Source organism: Pezoporus wallicus, unplaced genomic scaffold (genome assembly GCF_028554395.1).
Source record: "Pezoporus wallicus isolate ANWC-B61680 ecotype Strahan unplaced genomic scaffold, APGP_CSIRO_Pwel_v1 contig_8057, whole genome shotgun sequence".
Classification (NCBI taxonomy): Eukaryota; Metazoa; Chordata; class Aves; order Psittaciformes; family Psittacidae; genus Pezoporus; species Pezoporus wallicus.
In genome coordinates, this window is record NW_026637044.1 from 2,381,037 (window position 1) to 2,408,934 (window position 27,898).

The 27,898-nt window shown below is 45.2% G+C and overlaps 1 protein-coding gene across 1 annotated transcript in view; it reads right to left on the reverse strand.

The window, feature by feature from the left end:
* Positions 1-322: 322 nt before the first annotated feature.
* Positions 323-27,898, reverse strand: part of WNT9A (Wnt family member 9A) — a 50,277-nt gene continuing 22,701 nt past the window's right edge. Inside the window, exons 2-4 of the mRNA XM_057402882.1 lie at positions 16,391-16,650; positions 12,277-12,539; positions 323-931 (exon numbers count right to left, since the gene is read on the reverse strand). Of these exons, the coding sequence (XP_057258865.1) occupies positions 458-931; positions 12,277-12,539; positions 16,391-16,650 (997 nt within the window). The 3' untranslated portion in view covers positions 323-457. The remainder of the gene's footprint in view (positions 932-12,276; positions 12,540-16,390; positions 16,651-27,898) is intronic.

A 27,898-nucleotide genomic window follows, 5' to 3' on the forward strand; every position in this document is an offset into this window, starting at 1 on the left:
ACTTCCTGTACCATCATGTTTGAAGCAGATTTTTCTTTCCTAGCTGCTTATCTCTCTAACCTGCTGGGTAAGCTTCAGGAATAAAGTAGTATGGGTTAAAGAGAATATACTAACCCAGGAGTTCATGGAGGGTTGGTGGAACGATCAATACATTCCAAGGATAAATGATCCATCAAACTGCGTAGACTAAGGTGAAGGTCAACTGGTGTCTAACCCCAGAGTGACAGGCACTTATTTCCACAAAGTTGGACCTCATTAAAATTCAGTCTACGGGAAAACAAAACAAAACAAAAACAAAACAGCAACACAGCTGGGTCACCTGTACCCTACAAAGTGCTTATGTCTCAACATAGCTTTCAGATCCCAGAAGGTCAATCAAACCCTGTTTGTCTCCATATGCAGTTCTTATAGATCGCCATCACCCGTCACCAAGGGTTGCCATTGAGCAGAAGACATGTCAGTCTTTGCAGGTATAAACCTCTTCTCTCTGGGTGCATTGCTTGCATTCCACATAGCAGCACCAACGGACCTGGCACTGGCATGGACGGGTGACCACCCGACTCTGTGTATTGTGCCCTCGCCCACAGCAGATGCTGTCACAGTTCTTGTCTTTGTAACATTTCCTTCCCGAAGTCCCAGGTGAGTATCTACTCATCATACAGAAGCTTGGGGAATCGTCAATGTAGACAAGATCCGTAGTCCTTGGGATTTGATCACTGTGACCAGGGATGGACTTCTTGGGTGGGGAGATGTCTCCTTCTCCTGTGGCCTCGTTGGTAGTGCTGCCCACTTTGAGCGATGTCTCGTACTTCTGTTTCAGCTGCTTCCCTATTTCATGGAATGGAGAGAGCTGCCTCCAGCACGTTCGAACAGTACAGGATCCGGATACACCATGGCATTTACAGGTTGTCTCCACTCCAGCTTTGATGACCTGCAGACACACACAGCCCAAATATAAAATCAGTTATGGGGGAAAACCATCAAGTTACAGAGGAAAAAACAAAACATGCTAGAAGACACTCGTGGAACACAAAGTCAATGGCAGTACAAAAAATATATGTTGAAAGAGGAAAGAGGACACATATTACAAGAAATATTTGCTTCAGAAGGGTCCCAGTTATGACAATACAGAATATGATATTTACCTGCTAGGATAATGCTTTATTGGCTAGTTAATTATACTAGTAAGGCGTACAAAGGCTGTCTGGTGCTGGCACTCATTTATGTAGATAAAGGTCGGAAGCTGTGATGCAACTAAGAGATCAATACAACTTTTAGCACTTATTTATTTTAGCAAGAACAAGGAGATAAGATGTAACAACCATGGAAGGAGGTGGTTTAGTGGAGAAAAGAGGGAGATTGCTGCTGTAACACACACAAACACACATATGGTGTGGCACATGCTCCAGAACATGAGCGTGGAAAGTAGGAACTTTCTCCATACCAGATCACATCAGATACCACTGTAAACTCACACTGAGCACAGGCTCAGTGAAAACATGGTTAAGCTGTGTTGTCTCCACCAGTAGCGATGAGGTATAGTATCCCACCCATTTTGTGACTGAGCTTCATGTAGCTGAAATATATATACATATATATACATAGTTCTCAGGAACACAGCTCGAATTCACCTTCACCAAAACCAGCAGCTCTAAAAACATCCAGGCAGCTTCTGCCTCTCCATCCTGTGTTCAGGATTCTATTCCAGAGTGCAGTAGTATGTTCAAAAGGACATGTCAATTTTCTTCTGCTAGTAATGAAGAAGCGTGCATGTATTTTTTAAAACAAAAAGATTCATTGCCTGCTGGCCACACACATGTTTAATAAAGTGCATTTTCATGTAGGATGAAGCCTAAGGCTTCCTCATTCTTCTCTGTGCCCTCCCTTTCTCTGAAAAATTAAGATGTGAAGAAACAGAAAACAGACCCACCCCACCCCCACCCCCCCCCCACCATCTTCTTCAGAAAGAGATTTATACCTGGGACTCCTCTACGGGCAACATGAGAGCAGACATATTATTTGGACAGTCACAAATAACCTGCATTTTGTCCACTGATTATAAACAGATATTTATAGTTCTAGTCCTCCCTCCCTGTCCCTTCCCCCAGAATAGGTTACATTTGGATTTTAAATGCATAAGGTATAACCACCCCTTAAAATAGCAAGTTAGACCAGAGTTTGTTTTACAGAGCTGCCTCCTGTCAAAGTACTACTGAAAGTGCCCTTCTTTGGGGGATCTATGGTATTTAAAAAACAAAAAAATAAATCTTCCCCCCTCTGTCCATTAGGGCATCTAATACATACATTATGGCCTCATGACAGCAGAGGACTGGCTCCAGTCCATTTCCTGACCATCCAGTTCCTAATTATTTGGCTGCATGAGTCCTGCTGAGCACCATGTGCAAATGTGCAATAGGTCATGGACTCAGAATTGGGGTCTGGTCCAATTCTGATATTAGAGAGATGTTTTTAGAAAGACAATATGCATAATACGGCCTTCAGCAAAGCCTGGCCAATGGTCACACTTCATGCCTGCGACAGCCAAGACCTTTTCAAATGCAATCCAATAATACACAGTAGCATTCAAACAAGTGACGGGTTACAGAGAGAGATGTGTTACTGCTTATAGTACTCAGCTGGGCCGGCTTGGTCAGGGGCTGTCACGCTCTGCATGCCAAAGTGTCTAGCCAACTCTGCAAGAAATCCCACAATGTTAGACAAGAGCATACAGAACACGTTTCAACACCAAAAGAAAGAAAACTAAACCCCTCACCCATACTACCCCTTATGTAAAGTCACATTTCACTGGTTGTCCAGAAGTGAGAGCTGAGTTCATGCGAAACAAAGCTCCTGTACCTGATTTCACACCCAGACCATCAGCAAATTGGGAAAAATTGCTGGGGTACTTGCAGAACGGCTGCACACTGCAGTCATTCATCAGCTCAGCCTTTTCTCAACCCTCCCACCTCCACCAACCTATTTGCATCTGCTCCACCTGGAACAGGAGACAACCACTGTTGAACAGGAGATGGGAAAGCAAGACACCAGCAGGAACTGGCTCAGACAGTAGACCCACGCCTGTGCAGAGGCTTGACTGGATTTGGAGCTGGTTGGACATGGCATAGTCATGAAACACAGGAAGAGAACCTGGAGACAGGGCTATTCTTGCCAGTAGCCACCTCTCCAGAGCTCAGTGGGAAAGCTGACATTGCAAGTATTGTGTGTATATAAAATACATACATACACAGCATGTTTAAGGCATCCACATAGGGCTGGTAGATATGGCACACTACAAATGGGAGATACAAATGCTGATGGACTGGCAACTAGCAGATGGCAGCAAACCTTCAGTCAGGAACAGGTGTGCTGGTTTAGGTACCTGAATCACACCATCAAACTAGGGGTTGACTTAACTAAGGCATGCGTTTGAGTTTAAATGCCTACATTTGAGAAACACCTCTAAATTGCAGCCTGACTCAGTGGAGCCAAATCAGACACCTGCACATGCTCCACTGAGCAGCTCTTCAGGCTCCACTGACTGACTACATCTCTACTTGCTTACGCAAGTCTAGGGACCCAACTCACACAGAGGCACTTCAGTTTAGAGATCTTAAACTGCAAGGAGAATCCCACATTCTGGGACTAATGCAGGTGTCTAATATATCAGCATCTAGCATTATTTGGGGTACTGTAAAACACAGCTTTTCACCAACTGCCCCTGAAGGACCATAATTGGTACTCAAAGAGTACCAATGCATATACTTAAGTAGATGAATCCTATTCTCCTTCTGTGCTTAAACAGTGATGAACAAAACCCCTAACGACTCCCAGCTCATTCTTTTCCTGACTCACTTCTAACTCCTTGTTAAGCAGTGGCTAGGACAGCTTACATGTCATGAGCTGGTAGACCAAAGCATAAAAGGTTTCCATTGTCCTCATTCTCATAAATGCATCAGTTCATGAAATCCAGCATATGGATTTTCATATGGCCACTGTACAAGTTTGGTGCATCCCAACTGCCCCATAAACCTTCTCCTTGAAGCATAGGGAAGGGCTCAAGAATTTTACGAGGCAGCTATAGTGAAAATACTAGAAAAATTTCTTCCCCAGCCAGCCTCCCCTGCTGCTGTCAGTCACGATGCAGCTACTCAGGGTGATGCATGATGGAGAACTGCTGCCTACAGGCCCCTAACCACCCACAAGCCAAAATGAATCTTGGCGAAGCCCCTCTGTTTCCAGTCTCATTCTCCAGCTTCCACAAAGATGTTTCTCTTCTTATTTCATGCTCCTGTCAGAGACACTTAAATCCACCTCATTCCTCCAAGAAGCAGAGCAAGACTTATTCGAGTCAGCAGGTTGCTTGGAGCAGTGTTGGAGAAACCTTTTCTGGCTGGGTCATGGGACAAATGGGTAAATGTCTAGGTCATGCTTTCAAATGTGTAGGGGCTCCCAGGGTAGAATAATTTAGCTTTTATTATCTAAATGATTTTAGAGTATGTAAGGCAGAGTAAGACTCCTTTTATTTTTCTTAAATAAAGGAAAAGTTAAAAAAAGGCTTATTTCAAGAGCTGGAGGTAGCTCCTGTTTTCTTTTCAAGGCACATCACTGTTCAGAGCCTAATCTGCCTCCATCCTACATCAACCTGAACTTCTCCTGAACACCCATGGCATCCCCACTTATTAAATAACCGCATTGCATTTACAGCAAGGTAAGTGGCCACATGAATGCTGGTGAAGCTGCACCTTGAATACAGTATTCAGTTCTGGGCCCTTCACAGCAAGACAGACAGTGAGGTACTGGAGCAGGTACAGAAAAGGGCAAAAAGGCTGGTGAAGGGTCTGAAGAATAAGTCTGATGAGGAATAGCTGGGAGAACTGGGGTTGTTTAGTCTGGAGAAGACTCAGGGGGGACATTATTGCTCTTTATAACCACCTGAAAGGAGGTTGTAAGCAAGGTGGGGTCAGTCTCTTCTCCCATGCAACAAGAGATAGGACAAGGGGTAACAGCCTCAAGCCGCACCTGGGAAGGTTTAGACTGGGTATTAAGAGAAATCTCCCCACAGAGAGGGTTCTCAGGCATTGGAACAGGCTGCCCAGGAAAGTGGTGGAGTCACCATCCCTGGAAGTGTTCAAAAACAGTGTAAATGAGGCCCTCAGTGACATAGTCTAGTGGTAGTCATTACAGTCCTAGGGTAATGGTTGGATTTGATGATCTTGCAGGTCTTTTCCAACCAAACTGATTCTGATTCTGTGTCATCACAGATGTGAAGCAAAAGGCACTACCTTAAATCCAACGCACAAAATATTTCATGCTCCCTATGGCTTAAATACATCATAGCTACCACACATCAGCAGAGCTATAGTAACTCGGGAGTAACAACACATTTGAACCCTTATTATAGTATATGCTGTAGAGAGCTGCTAAGCAAAATGCAATTAAGAAAACTAGTTGGTCAGGGATAGCATCATACTGAAATTATGTCCTCCCACTCTCCTCTGAACAACCACCTGGTCTGGCAATCTCACAAATACGAGAACAGTTTGGTAGGAAAATAAAGCTCTTTGAGCAAATTAGTTTGTTTGACTTAGGAACACAAACTGCCATTGATCTTGTCGTGAGAATACCAAATACTGACAAAGGCACAATGAGGAAAACAATTATGATAGAGCAAGGCTGAACAGTCTTTATTGGTACTTGCTGTTAAGAGGAAATTAGATAGCACCACAGGAGCGCCTGCCCAAATGGCTTTACAAGAGCCATAGGGAGAAGGGATCACAGCAGAGCATTGCTATGCAACATGTAATCCTTCCTCACAACAATGGCTTGCTACGAAGCTCAGACTAAGTGCCCCCATAATGATCAGTCTCAGACATGCTGCAACACACAATTTCTCAGTGTTTTAGCTGAAACACTGAGGACAGATTCCCATTCATTCCCAGCTGGGTCATGGGGCTCTGGCAGTGGTTTTCAGACAACTCTTGTCTGGGCAGCAGCAGTCCAAAGCGGACACGCAGCCGTGGGAATTCCTCAGTTATAGCCCCGCTGTCGTCATGGCTGGTCTGCAGCTTCAAGGCTTCAAACCATTCGCCATGGTTTGGGGCAGAGGAGGGAGCAAATGAACCTCCTTACAGTCAGGCCATCCAGGAAAAAGCCTGCCCTCATCTTGTCTTACTTCAGAAAGGTCTTTGGGATGCTTCTGTACAAATCAAATCTCTTCCATCCTCTAGGTACATATCCTCTTTCAATTTAAATAGGCTTAGTTATTCTCTCAGTTCAAGTATAAATGTTTAGACAGCAGCCATGGTCCCCATTTCTTCACAGGGCCCAAAGACCAGACTTGTTCCTTAACACTGGCTATTGCCATTGGTTGAATTATAAAAGTTTCACACATTGTTAGAGGATTTCTTTTTCCCTCCCTTTTTCCCTTCTCTCTTGTTTTTTTTTTTAAAAAAAAGCCTTTCTGAGCCTGCTCTCAAACTGTTTTTTCAGAAGTTTTCCCTTTCCACTACCCTTTAAAAATATGAACACTCAGATTTCAGTGAAATATGCATTAAAATAAATTTAAGCATAGAATAACATAACCCTACTTTAAATTGATAACTTTAAAAGTATTTTTCCCCCTTCAGTATTCCTAGCGTGCTTCACATACTAAAAAAGCTCCACATAAACAACTGCAATTACTTATGGGACACTGCAAGCAATTTTTTCCATAGTGTTGATTTCCAGGCCTTAGAAAGACTTTGCCTGAGCCAATCTCAGCATGAAAGGAGGGGAAAATCTAAAGAGCATACTTATACATTCCTACCTGTCATAACCTGGTGCTATTAATACTGGTGGTGGCCCTGCAAACTGATCTGTTCACAGACAGTCAAGAGCTAGTCTCAGAGAGGCTGCTATTATACCGAGGTATGAATAAAACCCAGCAAAAGTGTGATGCTAGATTTCTAACTGCAAACATACCCCTAAAGAAACTGCCTAGAGAATGCAATTTATCTCCTTTTTTCCATGCACAAACTGTATTAGTAAGCTCATACAGATTTATCTCAAAAAAGAGCAATTATTACACTTTCTGAGGGTGTAGAAAAACAGAGGTATTAGCGCTTAAGCTTGCCGGTTCAACAGCTCTGGAGCTTGACTGGAATTATGTTTGCTACTAGGAACCATAAGAGACAGTATGGGCAGTGCTTGTAAACACTGTCTCTGCAACAGGAGACCAGAGTTCTAGTCTCTGCTTTGCTATGCTTGTGTGTGACCTTTAGTAAGTCACTTAATCTTTCTGGGTCTCAATTTCCCCTCTGTAAAATGGAGATACAGAAATGAAGAGGGTGGTATGCTCTGATAACATGTTATGTGATAGCTCATGAAGTTCCTCAGACAGATGATAGCTGGGGCAAACATCTACCTGATATGGAAAGTCCATCTCCAGTGCAGAAGGCACGTTCAGCCTTTGAGATAGATCCCTGCCAGCACCGCCTAAGGGGAAAAGCCATTCCTTGCATGGACTTCCAAAACAAGTCAACAGCAAGGAAAAGTCCATGCACCTCCCACTGTCTTTTCCAGAGCATCTCACATGGTTTCAGAGATGTAGGTATAACCTGCCTCAGGATGAGTCTGGACTTGAACCCTACAGCAACAAGAGTGACCCGTCCTCCAGGAACACGCACATTGTGCAAACCAAAACATATGGGTTGATACTGTGTGAATACAATTAATGAAGCCCCATGAAAGGAACCAGTTTCAAAGGGGGATATTGCCTAAAGAGATACCTTTGAGGAGGGAGGAATTTTGTTCTTAGTTTCTGTCCTCTCATACTTGTGCACTAAACACTCTTGGCTCAGAAGGAGACTATGGTTATAGCCCTGACTTCAGGGTCCTGAATGCAAAGGCTCATTTTTGTCCCTCATTCTGGAAGAATAAAGGGGAAAGGGAATGGGAACATGACAATTTTTTTCCCTTGGGTAACAGCAGCCCCCTTTAATAGTGCCCCTTGAATCTGTAAGACATGCTTGACCAGACATACCTCTGGAAGAGGTCAGCACTCCTGGGATTAAGAAACTTAGCAACGCTCCAGAGAGGGAGTTGGAAAGTCATGTTTAATGATACTTTGCTGAGAAACTGGGCAAATTTAATTAAAACATCACTTACTCAAGCCCAGTGGAACTAATTGAGTGCTCTAATATTCTGACTTTTCATTAATGGGCTACAAAAGAGGGCTGCACTTGTGTGTACCGGGGGGGGGGGGGTGTGAAGGGGGAGGAGGATATAGAGAAGAGTTTTAGCAAGGCTGCCTGTGTTTCATTTAATATAACCAGGAAACTTCATTGCTGGAAACAGAGCTTTAATACAGTTGACTTCTCTCACCACCACTGCCACCCCCCATCCCCTTGACACATACCCACATCTCCCCCCCCCCCAACATACACCCTCTCCACCCAAGACCCCTCTGAAAGAATAGCTGAATGAGCATGAGTAGATTTGGCAAAGGAAGGGAAATTGCTTTTTTAATAAGTGGCCTATTCAGAGCTCCTACTTTTCAATAAAGAGGAGGCTGGAGAAGTCCTGGTCTAATTACCTCATCCTCACACTAGACAAGCTTGCCCTTTCTTTAGCAATTGAGGTCATATCATATAACTTTGTGAGCCATCATGGGCACAACATGCTCAGTGATTATTTCATTGGAGGCAGCAAAATTGGAGTCGGCCCACGAAGGTTATAAAAAAACAGAAGTAAAATAATAATTAAATGAGAACATCTACCAAGAGACATTAAAAATAGGCAGGATAGGATAATGTCACCCTCATAGAAATAAACAGATTGTTTGTCAGTGTGACACCATGGAGAAAATGCCATGTTGACCAGAAGAAGGGTGTAGGGTTGGTTGCCAAATCAGGCAATTAAGCACAGGACTTTTTTCTGGGTCTCAAGGGAATATTTATATGTTTTGCCATGGTTGGGAGTAATTAGATGGTAAGGATTATATGTCATTAAGAATCAGTGAGAGAACACCAGGCTTGGGCTGTATCTTTAATAGGTATTTCTCCACTCCCTCAGCAAACACACACATGCACATCCATACATACGCTCTAAGTACACCAGCATAGGCTGGCTCTGGAGCAAGTTCCCATAGCAAAACCAAGCACTGGACGAGAAAGTCTCTGTCCATTCTCAGCTCAGTCCAAATCAGCCTGTAGCATAGCAAAGATTTTGGTTCATGTATGTGTGGCTTCACTAAAACATAAAATCTGTGGTTTGGTTAGAGAAAAAACATAGCAGGTGCCGAGTAGGAGTGCAGCACAGCTGGCTTCAATCTCCTGCTCCACCATCAGTTTGCTGCACAACCTTGGGAAAGCCATTCAGTTTGCATCTCAGATCCTGCTTGAAATGGCCATAATCATCTTTTTGGAACTCACAAGGACATTTAACACATTAGAGGCCATAAGATCAATCTAGTTATATAATATTCAAAATTGTTCAGTTCCAAATTGGCACAAACAAAGGCTATCTGTGCTCCTCCTGAATTGCCTTTAATTCACATCAAATGTATATGACTTATTCAATAACCAAACTAATGCATTTAGACTATCATAGCATCTCCCCCAACTCAATGTTTGGAAAGTCTATACAGCAGCAGTTAGTTGATGAGTAGCTTTGTTGGAGAAAGATAAGTAGAGGAAACATGATGAGCATCAGTTTAACCCACTACCTTCATCAAGGAAAACAACAATAAATTCAGTGAGAGAACCTACTACTGCCTAGTGTGAAACCCTCATCTTCCACCAATGCTGCACTTGCAGCAGGACCAGAAGGAAGGAAGCAAATTGAACCTCATAGTAATCTACACCGAAGTGTAAGCAATGTCAGAGACAATCCATCAGCCCCACTAAAGTTAATGCTCAGGCTTCAAATCAGATTCAGTATTTTGAAGCCTGAAGCAAGTGCTTCAGTTCTGACCTTGCAATTACAAAGCCTGCCTCATCTGACTCTAACATCTGATTATGACCTTAATGACACTATGCTGTGCCATTGGTTTAGGTCCACATATCCTGACTATTTAGACATATGTTCTCTTAATCTTGGACCACCACCCTCCAAAAACCTTCCTTTTCAACAAGCAGTTTGTCTGGCTTCAATGATAGTATTGTGAATCTGGTGGGCAGCTTGGCTTGCCTTTCAACCAGATTATGGTACAATTATTGTTAAGAGCATAAACAGATAAATCCTTTTAACTGCTGCTGCAAGCAGGCAAGGAAAGCTATCAGACACTAATACCAACTCAACAGACACGGCATGGGTGAACAAAAATAGGAACGCTGGATTACTGACCTGCAGAGCAAAGGTCTTTGACTTGGATGGTCATGACGGCTCTCCGTCTCCAGACAACCACCACAATCTACACTGTTTAGTGCTTAGAAACCACTGTAAATGACCAGAGCCTGACTATGCCAAGTAAAGGGGGGGACAGAAGATGCAAGAGACTCCCACTAACTCAGTGGAATGAGGACAAGGGAGGGCAGAAAGAAAGAGGATATTCATTCCCTCCAGCTCACTCTTGGAGGTTTAGCTCAAAGTTATATCGGCAATGTGTAGAGCAGCAATGACAAATAAGGGCATCTAACCTAAATCTAAGACCAGATCTCAGCCACACGTGCATCCTGACTGCAGCTACTGGGGTGGAGAGCGTGGGAGTTAAGTCAGATCTGTTGGGCAAGTTATTTAGCCCCACCACTGTGGAAGGGAGACATCCACGGAGTTACGAGAACATATAAATGGCTCCTCAGGCCACAGCCTTGTAGGTGTTGGCAAGACTATATTATGATGACTCTGGAAAGGAAGGAAAGCTGGGACATCTCACAGCATTATCCAGCATGAAATCACAGCCTCTACGGACCACTTTCTCCATTTTCAGTCCCATCTGCTACACAGCCAGCTCCAAAGAATTGGGACAGGCCCTAGGGAACAACGAACCACAAGGATTAAAACAAATTTCCTCACCCTGCAAAGCCTGTTTCACATGTCAAAGAGCTACAACAGGAGTTCAGAGGCACTGAGCCTTTTAATTCAGAGGCAGAAAAGCTGTCAGCCAAAGCCAGACACCAGCTAAATCCAGGACATGTCTAATCCTGATCTCTGCGCTGTCTAGGAGTATCTGGTGGTGAAGAGAGGGGGAGACATTTTGCTGGCCAGCACTCACTGGTGGCATTCTCCAATGCTTCAACTCCACTGTGAGGAATGGCATTTTATGCATACGCACAGGAACAACTGAGCTGGGGTGGCGATTCCTAGAATGCACAACTGGCTGGGCTGCATTTGCCTGGGAAACTAGAGACACAGGTCCCCCTCATCCCAGTCCCAACCATCCATCCAATCACACAGACAATAACAAGGCTGGAAAGTTATTTATAGCCTTACAGTATGTCCCCCTCTGAGGTTGGTGCAATGAAACACTGATCCTAGGCACCTGTGCTGGCCAATCTGCAGAATTTTAGTGTTCAAGAAAAATCTAGGCTAGGTACAGCTAAGCAGATTATGGGAGAAGGTGGAAAGTCCCTTCCTTTCCCCTCCCTTGCTGGGATGACCCAGCAATTGCAGTCACTTTGTCCTTTACATCAGTCCTGCAGGGAGGCCCTCAGGCAGGAAGGTAAAGCCTCATAGGAAGAGCATGGCATAAAGAGCAGAAAGTCCTTCAGCAGGGAGGATAAGGATAGCAAAAGGAAACAAAGGGACTATACAGTCAAGCACTATCTGCTGCAAGTCCAGCAGCTCCAGGCAATGTGGAAGGCTCTGCCAGAAAACAAGGCAGAAGGGACTTTTAGGACTGAGGTCAGAGAGTAATCTCCAGCCTGGTTTCCTGCCAGCTGTTTGTCCAGACAGTTTAAGAAACCTTTATGCTAAGGACACGATATACTTTCCATGTTGTACTGAACTGGTGCAAGAAAAGCATCCCTCAACCTGTGTGTGGCAGCATAACTCCCTTCCTTATGTAAGCCTGAAGAACCTGTCCTTCCATCCCTTTGCAGCATAAGACCCTCTCCTCTCTATGGAGAGCCAGCAACCTTTGTTGCCATCTCATGTTTCCTAGACCTGGACAGTCCTGTTTCTTTCCCTCTTTCCCATTTTCCACAACTCTTGAAGCACAGTAACAAAACCAGGCCATAGTCCAGTAACTAAGATTTCACTTGTCCAGCAGAAGGACAACTCCATACATTTCCTATCCAACATACCTTGTTTCCACACATCTTATTGCCCCCCACAATCCCCAAGCAGTCTGCAACGCACCTTCATGCCCACAAGGTTATTGTGGAAGTCCACCCTGGCTCGCAGATCCTTGTTGGGCTTCCTCCCCAGGAACTCCTTGACAAACTTGTTGCTGTATTTCAGGTTGTCACCGCAGCCACCCCACTGCCAAGCCTCACGGTTCTCCAGATCAGGGGCCTCATCGCAGGTGCAACGCTCCATCCGCCCTGCACTGCATGCCTTGGCCATGGCATGTGTCAGCCCGGCGGAGGAGATGGCATACAAGAAGGCTGTCTCTTTAAAACCTGCAGGAGAGAGGAGGTGGCAGCTTTAGCTACAGCTGGAGCACAGGTTAAAGAAAGAAAGAGTGAGGAAATCAAGGCAAAATCCAGCATGAGAAAAACTTGAGTGATAAAGCATCACTATGGTGGAGGCCAAGGAATGACAGATAGAGGTGGCATGAGCCAGGATTCAAGAATGCAAATTAAATTCAGCCATCTCTGTAACTGTCACTCTACAATCTCTGCCTGAAAACAGACAGAGGCGAGCAAGCGCTTGACAGGCCATGAAGGTATCCTCACCATGGTACAGAAATACTGCAACCAAAGTGACACCAAATAGCAGGAATCCAGCATAGCCTTCCAGTCTGATGGCTGGGAAAGAAGCCATGAGCACTGCTTGTTCTTTCCGCACCCCCTGAAGAAAAAATAATCACTAGGTCCTACTGCAGTTCAACACAGTTGTTAACAAGACACCTGAGGGCTTGGAAGCACACAGTAGGCAACCTGTCACAGCACCTCAAATGCCTCAAAAAGCAGTTTACCACTCAAGTTTTTAATGTACAACCCTTTTCTACACCTCCATGCTCACCTGCAGGAACGCAACAGCATCTGATGCCCCCAGTAACTGAGGTCCAGAGACCCCCCATGATTTCAATCCAAATTATTAAATCCAGAAATAAAAAGCAAACATGCCAGTATTTATAGCTCCTTATTCTCCAGCTATGGAAGCCATAAACGACTGCATATTTGAGATGCAATTCCAGAACAGCTTTGGATCTGACTCAAGAAATCCCCCACTCAAAAATAACACAAGTGGATGGTGACAGTAGTGGATATATCTGTAAGCTGGTGTGTCAACCAAGGACATGCAGAGACACTGCCAGGTCGTTTTTGGAACTGTTCCTTAGGAGGTGCATGGTCATCCAAGCAAGCTCACAGGGCACTGCCCTGGCCCATACCCAGATCCTGCCTTCCCAAAGCACTCCCAGGTGCGTGATGTTGAACTTCAGCAGGAGACTGACAAAAATCCAGTCCAGGAGACTGAGGTCTGGTCCTCCCAATGGGGCTGACTCAAACCAGATTGTGGTTGAAGTTGTCCAGTCATTCCTATTGCTTACCTGGAAAAAGAGAGCAGGAACCTTTCCCTCACTGGAAGGAACACGCTTACCAGGACATTGTAAAGAATGGTCAAGGTCAAGAAAGCAAATTTTCAGGGGTTTTCCCTCTTTGTTTTCTCCCCAGGTTAGATGATGTCCTCTGGCACCCCAGAAAAGCCTTCAGCATTGCAAACCTCAGTGGGAGTGGTGGGAGAAGTCCTTACTTAAGTCACACAATAAAACACATGGGTGTGCAGACCACCAAACTCTTCCAGACAGAAAATGCCTTCTAAGCAGTTTTCATCTTTTGAAGGCTAGCTTTTTCTAGATTGTGCCCTAGGTCAGACTGCCCACATGCCTGTCAAGGGTTGCTGATGCTAGAGACAGATGCTCCCAAGCCTCCATTCTCCTGATAGTGGTGGCAAGAGGCCAGTCCTACAGTTTGTGCTACGAAATGGAGGGACATCAGTTTGCTAATAGAAAGTCCTTGATAGAATAGGGTGTGTAAACCTTCCTCTGAGACACTGCAATTAGCAGCAAACAGTCTGGCTATGGTCCAGTTTAGTAGACAGCCCAGATCAAGCCAGGAAGCCTTCAAGTAGGTTGTAGAAGGACTGAATTCAGAGCAATTGTGAAAACTCAGCACAAAGTCAGTGCCAAGCAACCACACTGGATGCAGTGTTTGATGGAAAGACAGGAGGAATGGTTCAGTTGCCAGATTTTCCCCCTCCATGAATCTCCTCATCAAGCTTTGCTCTACTCCTTCCATTCTCCATCACTTAAAGCTTCACAGATTCCCAGTGCCCATCAGCACAGGCATCATCTTGCCCACAGCCAGCTCAGGCAGCTTCCAAGCAAGTCCATGTGACATTTGGCTCCGGCCAGATTTAAAGCCATCTCCGCCATGCACTATTTGATTGCACCAAGATATTTCGTAACAAGATAATGAGGTTTAAATCAATGCAGGCATTCTAACCCCCGGTGCATTGACAGCCTGCCATCCACAGCTATCCAGTTTCAGACATTTCCAAAATTGTTTGTGAGTATCCAAAGAGGATAACAAGTCCCTTAAACAATCCCCTGTTATTTTAAGAAACAGGCTGCATCAGCCCAAGTTGCAAACCAGCAGCCGGGCTGCTCCAGCGACCAAGTGTAAAAATGGAGGGAGAAACTTAAGTGAAACTGGGGGGGGGGGGCCTTTCTTCCCTCCCCCCCACCCCCCTTCTCTCCTTTAAAAGCTGCAATGGCCCTGAAGGAGAGGAAGAAAGCCCGCACCAGCATATTTGGATAACTGCGTCTTAGTAGGTGATACATGTGCGCCTTTGCCCTGGGGTATCACTTGCTGCAGTGCTGAACCAGGAACCAGCAGCTCCCGGAGAGAAGGAGAAAGATTTACAAGGTCGTGTGTTATGCTGCAGGAACGACTTCTGAAGGATTTACAGCATCAGTGGAGAGCAGAGATGTTGCAGGGGCATAAAACATGGAAGAATGAGACAGCAGACAGAACCTTGCAACCCTCAGAGTTGTATTTATTACATGGGGTCCTGACAAGGGAGGGGGGTTCTCAAGGGTGTTTTAAGGCAGCTCACATTCAGGCTGCTTTAAAATACCCCTTGCCAAGGGCTACCCACAGGGGCCGGCACGTCTGAAGGAACAAGCTGTGGCCTCCAGGTGTCAGCATGAGAAAGTGCTTGGCTTTCCCAAGACAACACTAATCCAGGGACTCCTCTGGCATGCAGGGCTATTTTTAAATGTCTTGCAGCTCTGGCTGGACCTCTTGGGTTTCATAAGGACTTTCCTTGTTTCCACTGCAATCAGTGACAGTGCATTAGTTAAGCCCTAGCACTTCTGAATTACTCCTCCTCACTAATTAGCAAGGGAGGGAGGGCACCTTGCAAACATCTGCTCTTATCTTTGAGTACATCAGATCCTGGATTTCTATGTCCAGGTCCATTGCTGAGCATGGAACTTTCTACAAGTCACTAAAGTCCTCAAGACCCATGCAAGCTATTTGTAAAATGGTCCTGCTGCACCATTAGCTGCAGTCCAGAAATAAAAACTGGATTTTACTAGGAGGGTGCAGGAAACCAGACTATGAGGTAGCACAAAGGAAGGAGATAAAAATATCACCTGGTCCTCCAGTACTCTCTCAGCTTCTGGTCATCTCCACCTGAACTGCTGGAAGGATTGTGGGAATTACCCACCACTTGCATCCAGGGAGCTTTTCCCTGGGTAGAGCAACAAGAGGACACAAGCATTTGCCCATTTTGCCCTGCACTATGATAGGGGTCCCCTTGCCACCACTAACAGGACAGCACAGAACAATCCATTTAGTTGTATTCCCCTTGAGGCATTTTCTCAACTTCTTTCCTGAGAAGTTGATATAAGAAATGGGGGTGGGGGAGGACTGAAACAGCTTTGGGAACGCCAACACCTTCCCCTCCAGCAACAACTCAACTTCCATCAGAAGTTACTGGCAACAGACACATGCAGGAATACCTCCAGCCTCTAAGGAAAGAAGCCATGGGATTCAAACAGGGGTTGCTTAAGTGATACAAGCATATACAATACTACCATATAGCACATCTTTTGCTTGGTCTGAATTTTCAAGGATGAGCTGAGCCTGGCTCAGTGGTTTCCTTCTACAAGCTTCTGGTGAGGTGGTGACCCATCACTGGCAAAGGATGCGCCAGGATGACCACCCTGAAAAATGCCAGGGTAGCCAATGTGTGCGGTTGGTGCCAGCACCTTCATCCAAGACCCCCTCACCCTACTCACCTCTCTTTAGCAAGCTGGCCCGATAGCGACCCTCAAGGGTGCAGTTCCAGCGCTCAAAGCGAAACTGGTACTGGCACTCCAGTGCACTCATGCTGATTGCCTCCATCAAGGTCTCAGCCACGCCGGGGTCCCGCCGGCACATCCTGCGCTGCTTCTTCTCCAGCTTCAGGCGATCACAGACTTTGTAGTGGGCTTTGACGGCAGCTTCCTCCATTTCTGAGGTCAGAGGGAGGATGGTCAGGGGTTCGTTCCCTGTCAGCCTGCAGAGGAAAAGAGCAGCACAGCAGTGAGGATAGAGAAAATACAGCCTGCGGTACAAGTGGGAGCCATGGCGGGCTCTCCCTAGTTGAACAACCACATGGGGCTTGCTGATGTCTAGGCAAGGCTCTTTGCAGTGAATGTGCAAGGTGGGAGCAAGAGAAGGGTAAGAAGCAATATTTGAATTTATGTTCTCTACCAGCTCTTACAGCTTGCTTGGACTTAAGTTCTTGGCAATCTTCACCCCAGGACTGTGTTGAAAACTGAAATGCGAAAGAAATGATTGAAGGTACCTAACTGCATGAACTTGGGAAACTAGCAAAAATAAGAGCACTACAGTCACTCTCCTGTGCATAGACAAAAAATCATTTTAGCACATCAAGCAGAGCTAGAACTGGCTTGTGAAGGTATAGAGGATAATTTGTCCCACCAAACCAAGAGGCACATCAGGAAAGCATGTATAGCCATCTTGCCTTCAGCAGAATTGATTCTGACATAAAACTTGGTAAGCCACAGCCTGAGGCTTGAGAGCAGGAGACACTTTCCAGGAGAATCTGCCAAAAGCTTTGCAAGGCAGGATTAGCCCAGAAACCTAAAAAATGGCCTGAAGAAATGCATGTCCCATTGCCTTCTCCCCTCCTCTGCCTTCTCTAAACACAAGGTCCTTGACTCATACAATGTGCAACAAAAAGAAGCCAGCATACTGTTCCCAGTATCAAGTGATGAGCTGCTGGAAGAGGACCAGGCTGGCATCAGCCCCAGGGAGCAGAGAGGCTTCAGAAACATCTGCTGGGCTCATGAGCCGTTTGTTGGCCAGGCTGCCCACACCCCACTCTCCTGGCTCTGTCTTTTTCCGGCCAGGTGCCAGTCCACACAGTCAATGGGAATAACTATGCAGGGTTTCTAAGGACCTGAAGACATTTCCCGAGCCAAAAAGGAAGAATTGCTTAAAGCCTGAATTGAAAACCTGCTGAAATGCTGCAATCCTGCACAGGTAAGCATGGGGATGGGCCGCAGGTTCAAACATCTCCATTGCTGCAGAACCACTGGGGAAAATGGGGTGATAGGCACAAGAGGGGAGCACACACTCACCCCCCCCCCCCCCCCACCTTTACCGAATGCAGAGGAATCCTGGAAAGCATTTAAACCCCCACCCAGTGGCAGTTTGTGCTTTCCTTTTTTAATGACAATTTCTCTCTCTTCTCCTGTCCCTACCTGCCCCTTGTCAAAAGCCCTTTTAGGCACTGGAAGCTGCTCTAAGGTCTCCCCAGAGCCTTCTCCAGGGTGAAGAAGCCCAGGTCTCTCAGCCTGTCTCCACAGGAGAGACTAAAAAAGACAAGCAGGGAAATGTTCTCTTTCAGTTACCTTCAGGTAATATCTGGAAATTAGGATTTCCAGAAAAACTGCAATGGTAAAAATGAAAAGTTGGTGATTTGTGGGGAACATGGAAAGCTAGTGTAACCCAGTGAAGAACTTCCAAAAAATAGTTCTTCCCAAAATTCTGCTCACCAGAAAAATTATAAAAGTATCCAAAAGGCCAAACAGCAAGCTCCATCTGAAGAACTGACAAGTTTTAGCTGTTATATTTTCATTTCGTTTCAACTCGGACAGTGTGTGGATTTGGTCACAGCTGCTTCCCAAACAGATAGGACATCATCCAGCCCTGGCACCTTGTTAACCAAAGCTCCAAGCAGGCTTGTTTGTGAGAAAGGTGGCTTGGTCTGAGCTTCGCAGTGGTAAACACCTGTAATGAAGTCTCCAGGACATTCATTCCTGGCCTTCATCAATTATTCTGCTCTGGAGATTCATTGCTGCAAGCTTTCACAGTTGGCACAAGAGATACCCTCAGATGGCAAAGACAGAGGGAGGCATAAAAGCAATTTCTACAGCTCCCCCTCCCCAGTTAACCTGTCCAACTAAGCAGGTACTGTTCAGCTAAGGGTTCTGGAAAACATAAGCTCCAAGTATCATGTAGCAGATGTCTACTGCAGTGAGGAGAGATACAGGAATGGATTCTATAGAAAGATCTCTGCAGAGCAACTGCTGATTTTGAACCCCTTCTCCATCTTCCCTGTTAGGCGTTTGGCATTGAAATACTTCAAAGTATGGCTTCCCACAAGATCAGCCCTGCAAAACTTGTTGATGGCACAGTCCAATTGCATGTATCTCCAACAGAAGACATCTAAATAAAAAACCAAAGAGTGAGGAATAGGGAGAAGAAAGAAAAATAGAATTTGCAGTGCTGCACAATACCAGAGGACTGGCCTCCAACAGCCACTCTGAATGGTTGGGAAGCCTTGGGAAACAACAGAAAATCGAAGCATTAAACTGACTAATTGTCAGCAATGTACATTTTCACCGCTTTCTGCAAAAGGCTTTGGTAGGAGCTCACCTAATATCTGTGACACATTGACAACAGCCACAGTGAGCTGAGAAGCAGTGCCAGCACACCTTTCATGCCTTCCTGAAAAACACCCAAAAACAAGACACCAAGATGATGCCCTGTAAAAGCAGAATACACTTTTTCCCATCTCCTGTTTCCCAACTCAACTCTGCCCTGCCCTCATGCATCACAGAAAGGGACTTGAAAGTCCAAATTAGTAAAAAATGATGCATATGCAGTGCACGTGCTGAACAGACCCATCACCAGTGCCTGGTCTGTGTCTACTGCTCAGACCAATTTCACTGGCTTTCAAGCTGATCTGAATCAGAGTGAGGCAAGTATACTAGGAAAACATCTCCAGAGAGAGACAAGAAGTAAATTTAGAGGAAAGAGGCTTTTACTAGCCAGCAAGCAATGAAGCTCTTCCAGGCTAAGACCTCCATGAGCAAAAGCAGCATATGTGCATGCACACCCATACATCTCCCTCCCTAGCACTGGATGGATGCCTATTTTAGCAGCGAGGGGACCAGTGCAGCAGCCTTAGCTCTGTAGACATGTTCCAGGGGTGAGGTGGCACTTTTCAGAGCATGGCACCAACAAACAAGTGCAGGCAGAGCCAGGGAGCGCCTGTGCCCCACCTGACACATTGCCTTGGAGCTGCCGCTGCATGGAACCTTTATAATCCTATAAAGCCCTTTTATGCAACCTAGGCTGAGTGAGGTCCTGTAAGGCAACGGTGTCAGTCTGATGCTTTCTCAGCACCTCACAAAGACCAAGCTGTTCTTTCCAAGGAAAATTTTCAGGAAGGGGGGGTGGTTTTTATGTTATATTTTATAATTTATATTTTATTTTATACACACCCTATTCACAACTGTTGTGATTACACTGCCAGCCAGCACTCTGCAATTGTGTTATTTTGGAGTCCCTGCCACTGCACAACTCACACCGATAGCTGAATAGCCAAGTTTTATCTGTAGCACCATGGAAATATTGCTCTTCCAGAGAGGCAATTCAAACCGAATCCTGCTTTCAGCTCATCTCAGAAGTCAAGATATTTTATTGCCTTGTCAGTTCACACTTTCATCAGTGTCCCTGTATTTTCCCTTGTTTAACTGGGGATTTTCCCAATGAGAATTTGAGGGGGATGAGACAGAAGTAAGGCGCCTGCACAGACCTGTGAGTGCATTCTCGTTTTTGACATGCTCAAGAGTTTCTTTTGCAAGTGCCGCCAGAGATGCGAGCCAAGGTGAGCTGCTTTCCTGCAAGGAAATACCTCTGCTCTACCGCCTGGAATGACAGGCCTGCTGAAATATTGCATTCCTATCCCGTCACTTCCTTCTCTGTTGGGAGATTAATCTTTGGTACATCTGTACAATGACCAAATTGATTTATATTTTCCCTTCATACATTAACATTTTCTCTGCAATATTGCTGCTCTTCAAACTCTTTTCCTTCTCTTTCCACCACTTCTTCTTTTTAATAATTAAAAAGTTACAAAAAGTTTACAACATGAACACTGACCTTCACTGCAATACATAAATTAATGATTCAAATCAGTGAGTTATGCTGCACACCAGGCCTACATTTCTTTTGTATCCAACAACCTTGTGTTGCCATCTCTCCCTCACAATAGCTCTCCCACACTATGAAGAAGTTCTCCCCCATCCCAAAAACGCTAATTTGCTATTTGAAGTGCAAGAAGCCAAAAGTCCAAGAAAATTCTGAATTCCATGGCAAGTGATGAAAACTTGATATTTGGAGCAAGAGCTGGCCATTGAAGAATCACCTACCTCATTCTGCACTATGTTTGAGTTTTTAAGTGTTCAGAGATACCATCGTTGTGCTCACACTAACTCAACACCCTTTGGAGGAAACCAACCTCAGTTCTGCTCCTCCCAGAGTTATCAGGATCATAGAATAGTTAGGGTCGGAAAGGACCTTAATATCATCTAGTTCTAACCCCCTGCCATGGGCAGGGACACCTCACACCAGACCATGTTACCCAATGATCCCCAGTGTCATCTGGGATAAGAGGCTGCTTTATTCTCTTTGCTACTAAATAATTAGTTCTCTATTTTCTTTCTACCCCTTAAAGTCCGGTCTAAGTATACTTACTCCAAAATACATTGCTCACCCCAGCATGCAGGCATTCATGTTTATTGCTGCCTTGCTTAAACCACAAAATTCAGAGCCATGCATGCTAGGTTTTAAATTTTTTACCATTCTGAGCTAGAAAGCCAAAGGTTTCCTACTTTGATTAATACATACATGTGCAAAAAAGAATGCATATCCCATTAAGTCCTTTCAAAAAATAAGGCAAGGCATTCTCCAAGCCTCAGCAAGGATTTCTTGGCTTCCACAATATCCTGCCATCTCAGCAAGTGTTAAGACACTTCATGAAAATTGCTCTGTTAGAGTTATTCACTTCTATCCTAACCCTTCCTCAGTGTAGTTTTTCCACTGATCTCCTCTGGATTGGTAGTATAACACTGTGGGATAATTGTTTCTCCCAGCCCAAGATGTAGACCATGCAGGGCTTTACAGAGCAGAGCTGAACAGCCTACACTCCACCTAGAAATCAAAAACATGTTTGCTAAAACTCCATCTATGCTGGCAGTTTAAAAGGTTTCCTCCCCTTATCCACAGACACTGCACTTTATGCGCATGCTGATTATCTTCCTCCAAGGTCACTCCCAGACAACTCTGCTCTGGGCTTACCTCTCCTTTTTGCTGTTCACGTTATTCACTATAAACAATGTGTCTTGCTGCTGAGGACCATTAAAAAGGCAAACACATCTGGAAACTTCAGCAATAAAATACAGCTATTGTCATCACAATTTTTTCCCAATCGCTATTTTGATCCTTATTTTCCTTTTGATAGCACAGTACACATACCCAAACCTTTTCTTTAGATGGCAACCCCTCAAATATGGGCTTCTTAATAGTGCCAAAATCTCAGCTGCAGCTTCCACTTGCAAAAAAAAACAATTAACAGCTCCCACCATGGGGACCACTACAATATTAAGTGCTTCCACCAACACATGGTAGGAGCAATAGGCCCTTGCAACCTCCCTGCATGCAGGCAGAAAGTGGCCGTAGCTCACACATATCTCAGAGAACATCGGTTTCAACTTCTTGGATCAGTTTCTGAAGGGTGGCAATTTTGAGGATAGGGAGAAGAGAAAAGCTACAGAACGGGGGAATTTCCAACCCAATAGATCCCACTTATGAGGCAAGAAAGCACCCAGCTCCATCAGACTCCTGATGAAGTATGCTTAAACAGATTTTTCTTTTTTTGTAAGACACAAAGGTACAGATTCTTGTAGGCTTCAGTCATTCAAACTTGTCTGCAATCACTCCTCTGCCTATATAGATCTAGACAGTGGCTCCCTCCGGGCCTCTTCTCTGAGGATTGTGGGCAAGGGGATGGACAAGCAGGCTTGTAAGGATCTGCTACACAAACCTGCCAGGCTTCTGAGTCCTATCAACAGTTATTTCCAGCATCCAGCAAAGAGAGGACTAACAGCTGCTTCTGGAAGAAAGAATTTGCTGGTGCAAATCTCCAGCTCTTCCCCTTCCAACACCACCTCCCTGAATGCTACTAGCATTCACAGCAGCTACTCTGATCTCAAATAATTAAGCTATTTTCAGGCCCAGGTGTTACCACAGAGACAATTTATGCCCAAGTTTCCCATTTCAGCCTTATAGCTGAAGATCACCCAAGTCAGAGGACTTCTCCCAGGCTGCTGAGCAGAGCAGCTCAAGTGAAATCTCCCCAGACCAGCTGTCCTGTCTTAAGAGGGCTAGACCCCCAAAACCCTTAACAGAGTTGTCACATCACTTCAGAAGGGATTTTTCTGTGAATGAGGCAAGACACAGATGGGTGACTCCCAGATGCAGTATGGTTCCTGCATGTATAAATAAGCTTCCATGCAATTTTCCTGCCAAAACATGCCCTCAACTTCTCCTGTACAAATTACCAAAGAGAAGTTTGGCACAGAGTCTATAAGGGCAAAATTTAGCAACTGAAGGAAAAATACTTCAGTGAATGAGCGGGGAATACGTGACTCAGTTCAGATGTGGAGGGCTGGAGATGTTCTCGATACGGTGAAATCCTGCATAGGATCCATGGAGCCAAGATGCCATGAGGAACAACTATTTTTGCCCTGTGGCAATCAGAAGCACCACAAGAAAATACTTCAAGTTGCTGCAGCACTTCCCACTCATGCAAGGCATAAGACCTACACAGGTTATGAATTACAGCTAATAGCACTCTACTGAAGGAAGCATTGTCTTCCCTTCTGCCCAATGAGAAGGGCACAAGCACAGAAGAACCCCACAGCAGAAGAAGGAATCAGACTTGGGTCTTTCAACTCTTGCTGGTGTTCCTGAACCACAAGGCTGAATTACCTCTCCTCCTCCCCCCACACCCTCCCCTTACAGCAAACCTTATTCAAGAAGTTTCCAGTTCAGAGGAAAACTTTATTTTAGGTAAATATCTCAGTTACAACATTAATATTCACCAGCATAGAAATTATACAAAGAGAAGGCAAATATCAGGACCAGCTCTACAGGCACTTGCAATTCTACGGCTTGTGCTGAACAGCTCCAGCACCAAGCCACCTTTAAAAAACTCTGATGGGTTTTTGAGGTGTTCAGTTTTTACAGCTCACGGACTATTAGCTGCCCTTGACTGGAAGGTCCCAGGTAGCTTGGCCCAAGAGCTGCCTGCATACTAATCCTGCTGGCGCAATTTTGCCCATAAGCAAGAAGAGGTGGAGAAAGGAAGAGGGGAGGGGAAGGTTGTTTCCTCTCCCCTTCATCCTCTCAAGAATGAAACAGCAATCAGCAAGATTTACAAAGGATTTTCAACTCAACTTAAAACCAGCCGGTGAACTGCGGTGCCAGTGGAATGCATGGGCTAGGCAGCAACAGGGGCTTTCACTCCTGATTTAAGACAGCATTAGCTTTGCCCTTGGCAGCCTGTGCCAGGAATTAACCTCCCACCAGTGTCCCTCTCCTTGGCTGGACAGCTCCTGGACCCCCACCTTATGACCCATGGGTGCTCTTTATCCTGATCACTGCCCGCTTTTATTTTTTTAGCTTAACATTATATTGCCATGAGTCCCTCTAGACCATTGGCAATGTGTAGCTGAGCGCTTTGGTGCAGGGAAGCAGTTAAAAGGGGAGCAATGAGGTGGAAGATGAGAAGTCCAGAGAATTTAAAAAAAAAAAATCACTAAAAGAAAAAAAAAAGCAACATGGTTTGTTGTTGTTTTTTTTTTTTTCTCCCATTTAGCTCCACATGGTATGGAGGGAAGGAAAATTAATATTTCCAGAATATTTTCCATGATAGGATGAACAGGCAAGACACACATGCAAAACATATCCACACCCTATAATAACATCTTCTGACAAGATGAAGACAAAACTACCATAAGGTAGGGGGGTTGATTGTGGTGAGGTATTTTTTGTTCTTTTGCAGCCTGGATGTTTTGTGCGGAGGTTTGGGGGTGAGTTGGGTTTGTTTGTTTGATTTTGGTTTTATTTTTCTTTTTTTATTTTTACCCTGCTGAAAACCCTGCCCAACATCTGCATGACAGAAAAATGACATTCCTAGATCATACTTGTAAAAAATATACATAACCATCCCTCCTATGCCTTGCCTTTGAATAGCTTTGGTGGCATTGAGGATCAAGAGAAGATGTAATGGATCACACAGAGGACTACAACAAAAGAATTTATATCAGATTTTAAAGCCAGCATACCAAAGGAAACAGGCTAGGTGCTCAACAGCATGATATGTTCCAAGCATAGAAAATTCATGAAGTCCATGACCTTTCTCAGTAACTTCCCTTGTCTGGGGAGAGGGGAGAGGGGAGATGCACATAGCAAGGATTTTTAGCATTTGAAATCTAAACAAAGAGAACCAAAACCCCCACATTTTATTCATTGATTTTTGTACTGCTGCTGCTTTATTCCAGCAGGTTTATGAAGGCAGGATTGGAAAGCATCACTCATGGGTAAGGGCACTCCTAGGTCCCAAAACGCCTCCTGCCCATCCTTCTGGCTCTCTCCAGCTCAAGCTACTGACATGAAGGCCGACCAAGTCCTTGCAGATCTGCCCAGGGGCTGGGGGCTCCACAGGAGCACCTCACTCAGGGCAATGCATGGATCAGACCTTTGGACTCGGGCAAGACACAGTATGAAGCAAATAATAGATACTACACACTGAGATTGAAGCATTTTTTCCAAACAGCACATCATTAAACTGAAGGCTTATTGCCACCGGATGTTGTGAAGCCCAAAACTATGAATAGATTCCAGAAGGGATTAGACAAATTTAGGAAAGGGAGGTTCATTCAGGTGGGTGATGAAACATGAGGGCTTGAACACAGCCTCTGGCTCAGGAAGGTTCTAAACCACTGACTGCCAGGAGCAAGCAGGACATGCCAGGAGACACCTCACTTGTCCCACTTCTCCTTGGCTTCCCCAGATGTCCATGCCTGACTGAAGAAACCTTTGGTTCAACCCTTAATAGCAGTTATGTTCTCAGCACCAAGACAGACACCTGTACGATGCACTACAGGACCTTGCTTCAGCTGCAGCATTTAACCCTCCTGCACTCTCCAACCCCTTGGATGACAGCAAGAACTGCCCCAGTGGTGTCAAGCACACGCCACACTAACACTTTGCTGGACTCATACATGCAGTGCACCCTGCTCGTTCCTTGGAGAAGCTATCACTGCTGTGCTCGCTGTCAGCAGCCCCACCTCCATGGTCCCAGCAGCAATCCTTCCACATCCCCAGCAAGCCTCCCACCCACAACAGCCCTCAGCGCATCGGGACGTGGGCATGCCTCGCACAGCTTCAGCAACAGCATGGCCAGCCATGTGTTAGTGTCAGTCTCTCCCACCCACCCCTGCCAGGGAACACATCTGACTTCATAATGAATCGCCCATTTGTCTTCCTAACACCTCAGCCAGCACGTTTGTTAAATCTGGGAGATAAAGGCTCAACAGCTCCACAGCACTCATCATACAGCAGGACTTCGCCTGTTGCTTTCCTCCTCCCCGTCCTGTCTGACGGATAAATCGTGCTGTCCCTCCTGAACACTGCCTGGTCTGTTCTCAGCAGATGCTGCAGTTATATAGCTGCCCTTGCCCAGACCACAGAGACTGGCAGCCAGGGAAGAAACTTCTTGTAGCCAAGGAAGACAGCTTCCCTCACTGTCTGCAGATATCCCTATGCACACACACTCAAGTAGTACAGCAGCTAAAGAGAAAATAAAGGTTACTTTCCTGACAAATCCAGGAGCTAGGCATTTGAAATTGAACCTCTGAGGGAAGCAGAGCTTCTTCTTCCTTTCCCAGCCCCAGATTTTATATTCAGGACCTGAAGGTCCCAGCTGGAGGCAGAGACTGGCTTCCAGTCAACTTCTGGACAAATGACAACTTGCAGAAACAAGCATGCAGATTCAGGCAGAAGGGGGGGTTTCACCTCCCCCTCCCCTCAAAACATTTTACCCAGCCCCTATTATATATCGCATGGAGGTCAGTTCATGGAGTATTTAGATGGTTGGGCGGTTTGACACATCATCTGATCTATTTTGGGAGCAGTTTACGGCTCTGCAATTCCTCCCCTGCACAGCAGCGATAGCTTTTCCACTCTAATGTCATATTATCCTCATAGCAGGTTTAAAAACTAAACAGGTGAAAAAACAAACTTTCTGGGCACTGGAGAGAGCAGGATACAAGAGACATTCTGGTGATGGGAATGTAGAAGTTTATTCTCATTCTGAACCCCAACAAAGATTGTGGGAATGAACTGTGAACATAGGCTGGTTCCTTACAAAACCCAACAGGAGGATAGTCAAAAGCTCTTGCATAAAGGTCATCCCATGACAAAAGGTGTTTCACAAATGTTTGTCTGAAGGAGTTTTGTAGTCCTGAGGTTTTGCAAGCCTCCAATGAAGCCTCAATGGTCAGATCTCCAACTAAGGAAATTATATCTGGCCAAGATTTTAAAATCATCAGTCCCCAGTACAGGAGACTATGTTCTTGAAGTATTCTAGAACAGGTTCCCATGGAGCCAGCCAGCACCACAAATCTTACTGGTCTTCTGCTGCAGATGCAGGGGCACTGCATTGTCTTTCCCTCACTGCCATCCACTGATGGCATCCTCTTTCCTTTCATCTCCCCCAGCACTCCAAAACACTGCTCCTCCACACCTCAGCTTGTCCCAGAAAAAGGAAGATTGAAGAAGCAATGCAAACATCTGCTATCAATCTCCCAAAGTCCATTCACCATCAGCAAGAAAGGCCCAGGTCCCACACCATTATAGGAATGCTGCAACATTTCCTGAAAGGACTGAATCCATGCAGTTTTCTGGAAGGGAAGCAGATGCTGTAACAGTGGTTAAACACAAGTGATGGATAAATTGATACTGATAGTCAAGATGTCTTTAACAGACCTGTGCTGCTGGCAGGACCTTCACCTTTTGAAAGTGACTGAACTACAGAATTTTGGTATGACCTCAGCCAGACCCACCTCTGCCAACACTTCAGGTAAATACCCTCAGAAGCCTTGGTAACTTCAGCGTATACATCTTGTTTATTATACTAGATAAAGTCCACATGAATAAAGAGCCATATTAACCAAAATACTATGTCCAAGGGAGAACCAAAGCTTTGTTCTATGAGCGCTGTTGAACAGACAGGACTGCATATTATCCATCTTCAAAACAATGCATTTGTGCTCAGCAATTAAAAGAAAAATAATTTCTGCATTGTATTACAGGGCATGTGGGGCACACTCAATCAACTAGTATTAAGGAAATAATTTCCTTCCTGTATTGATCATCTGTCT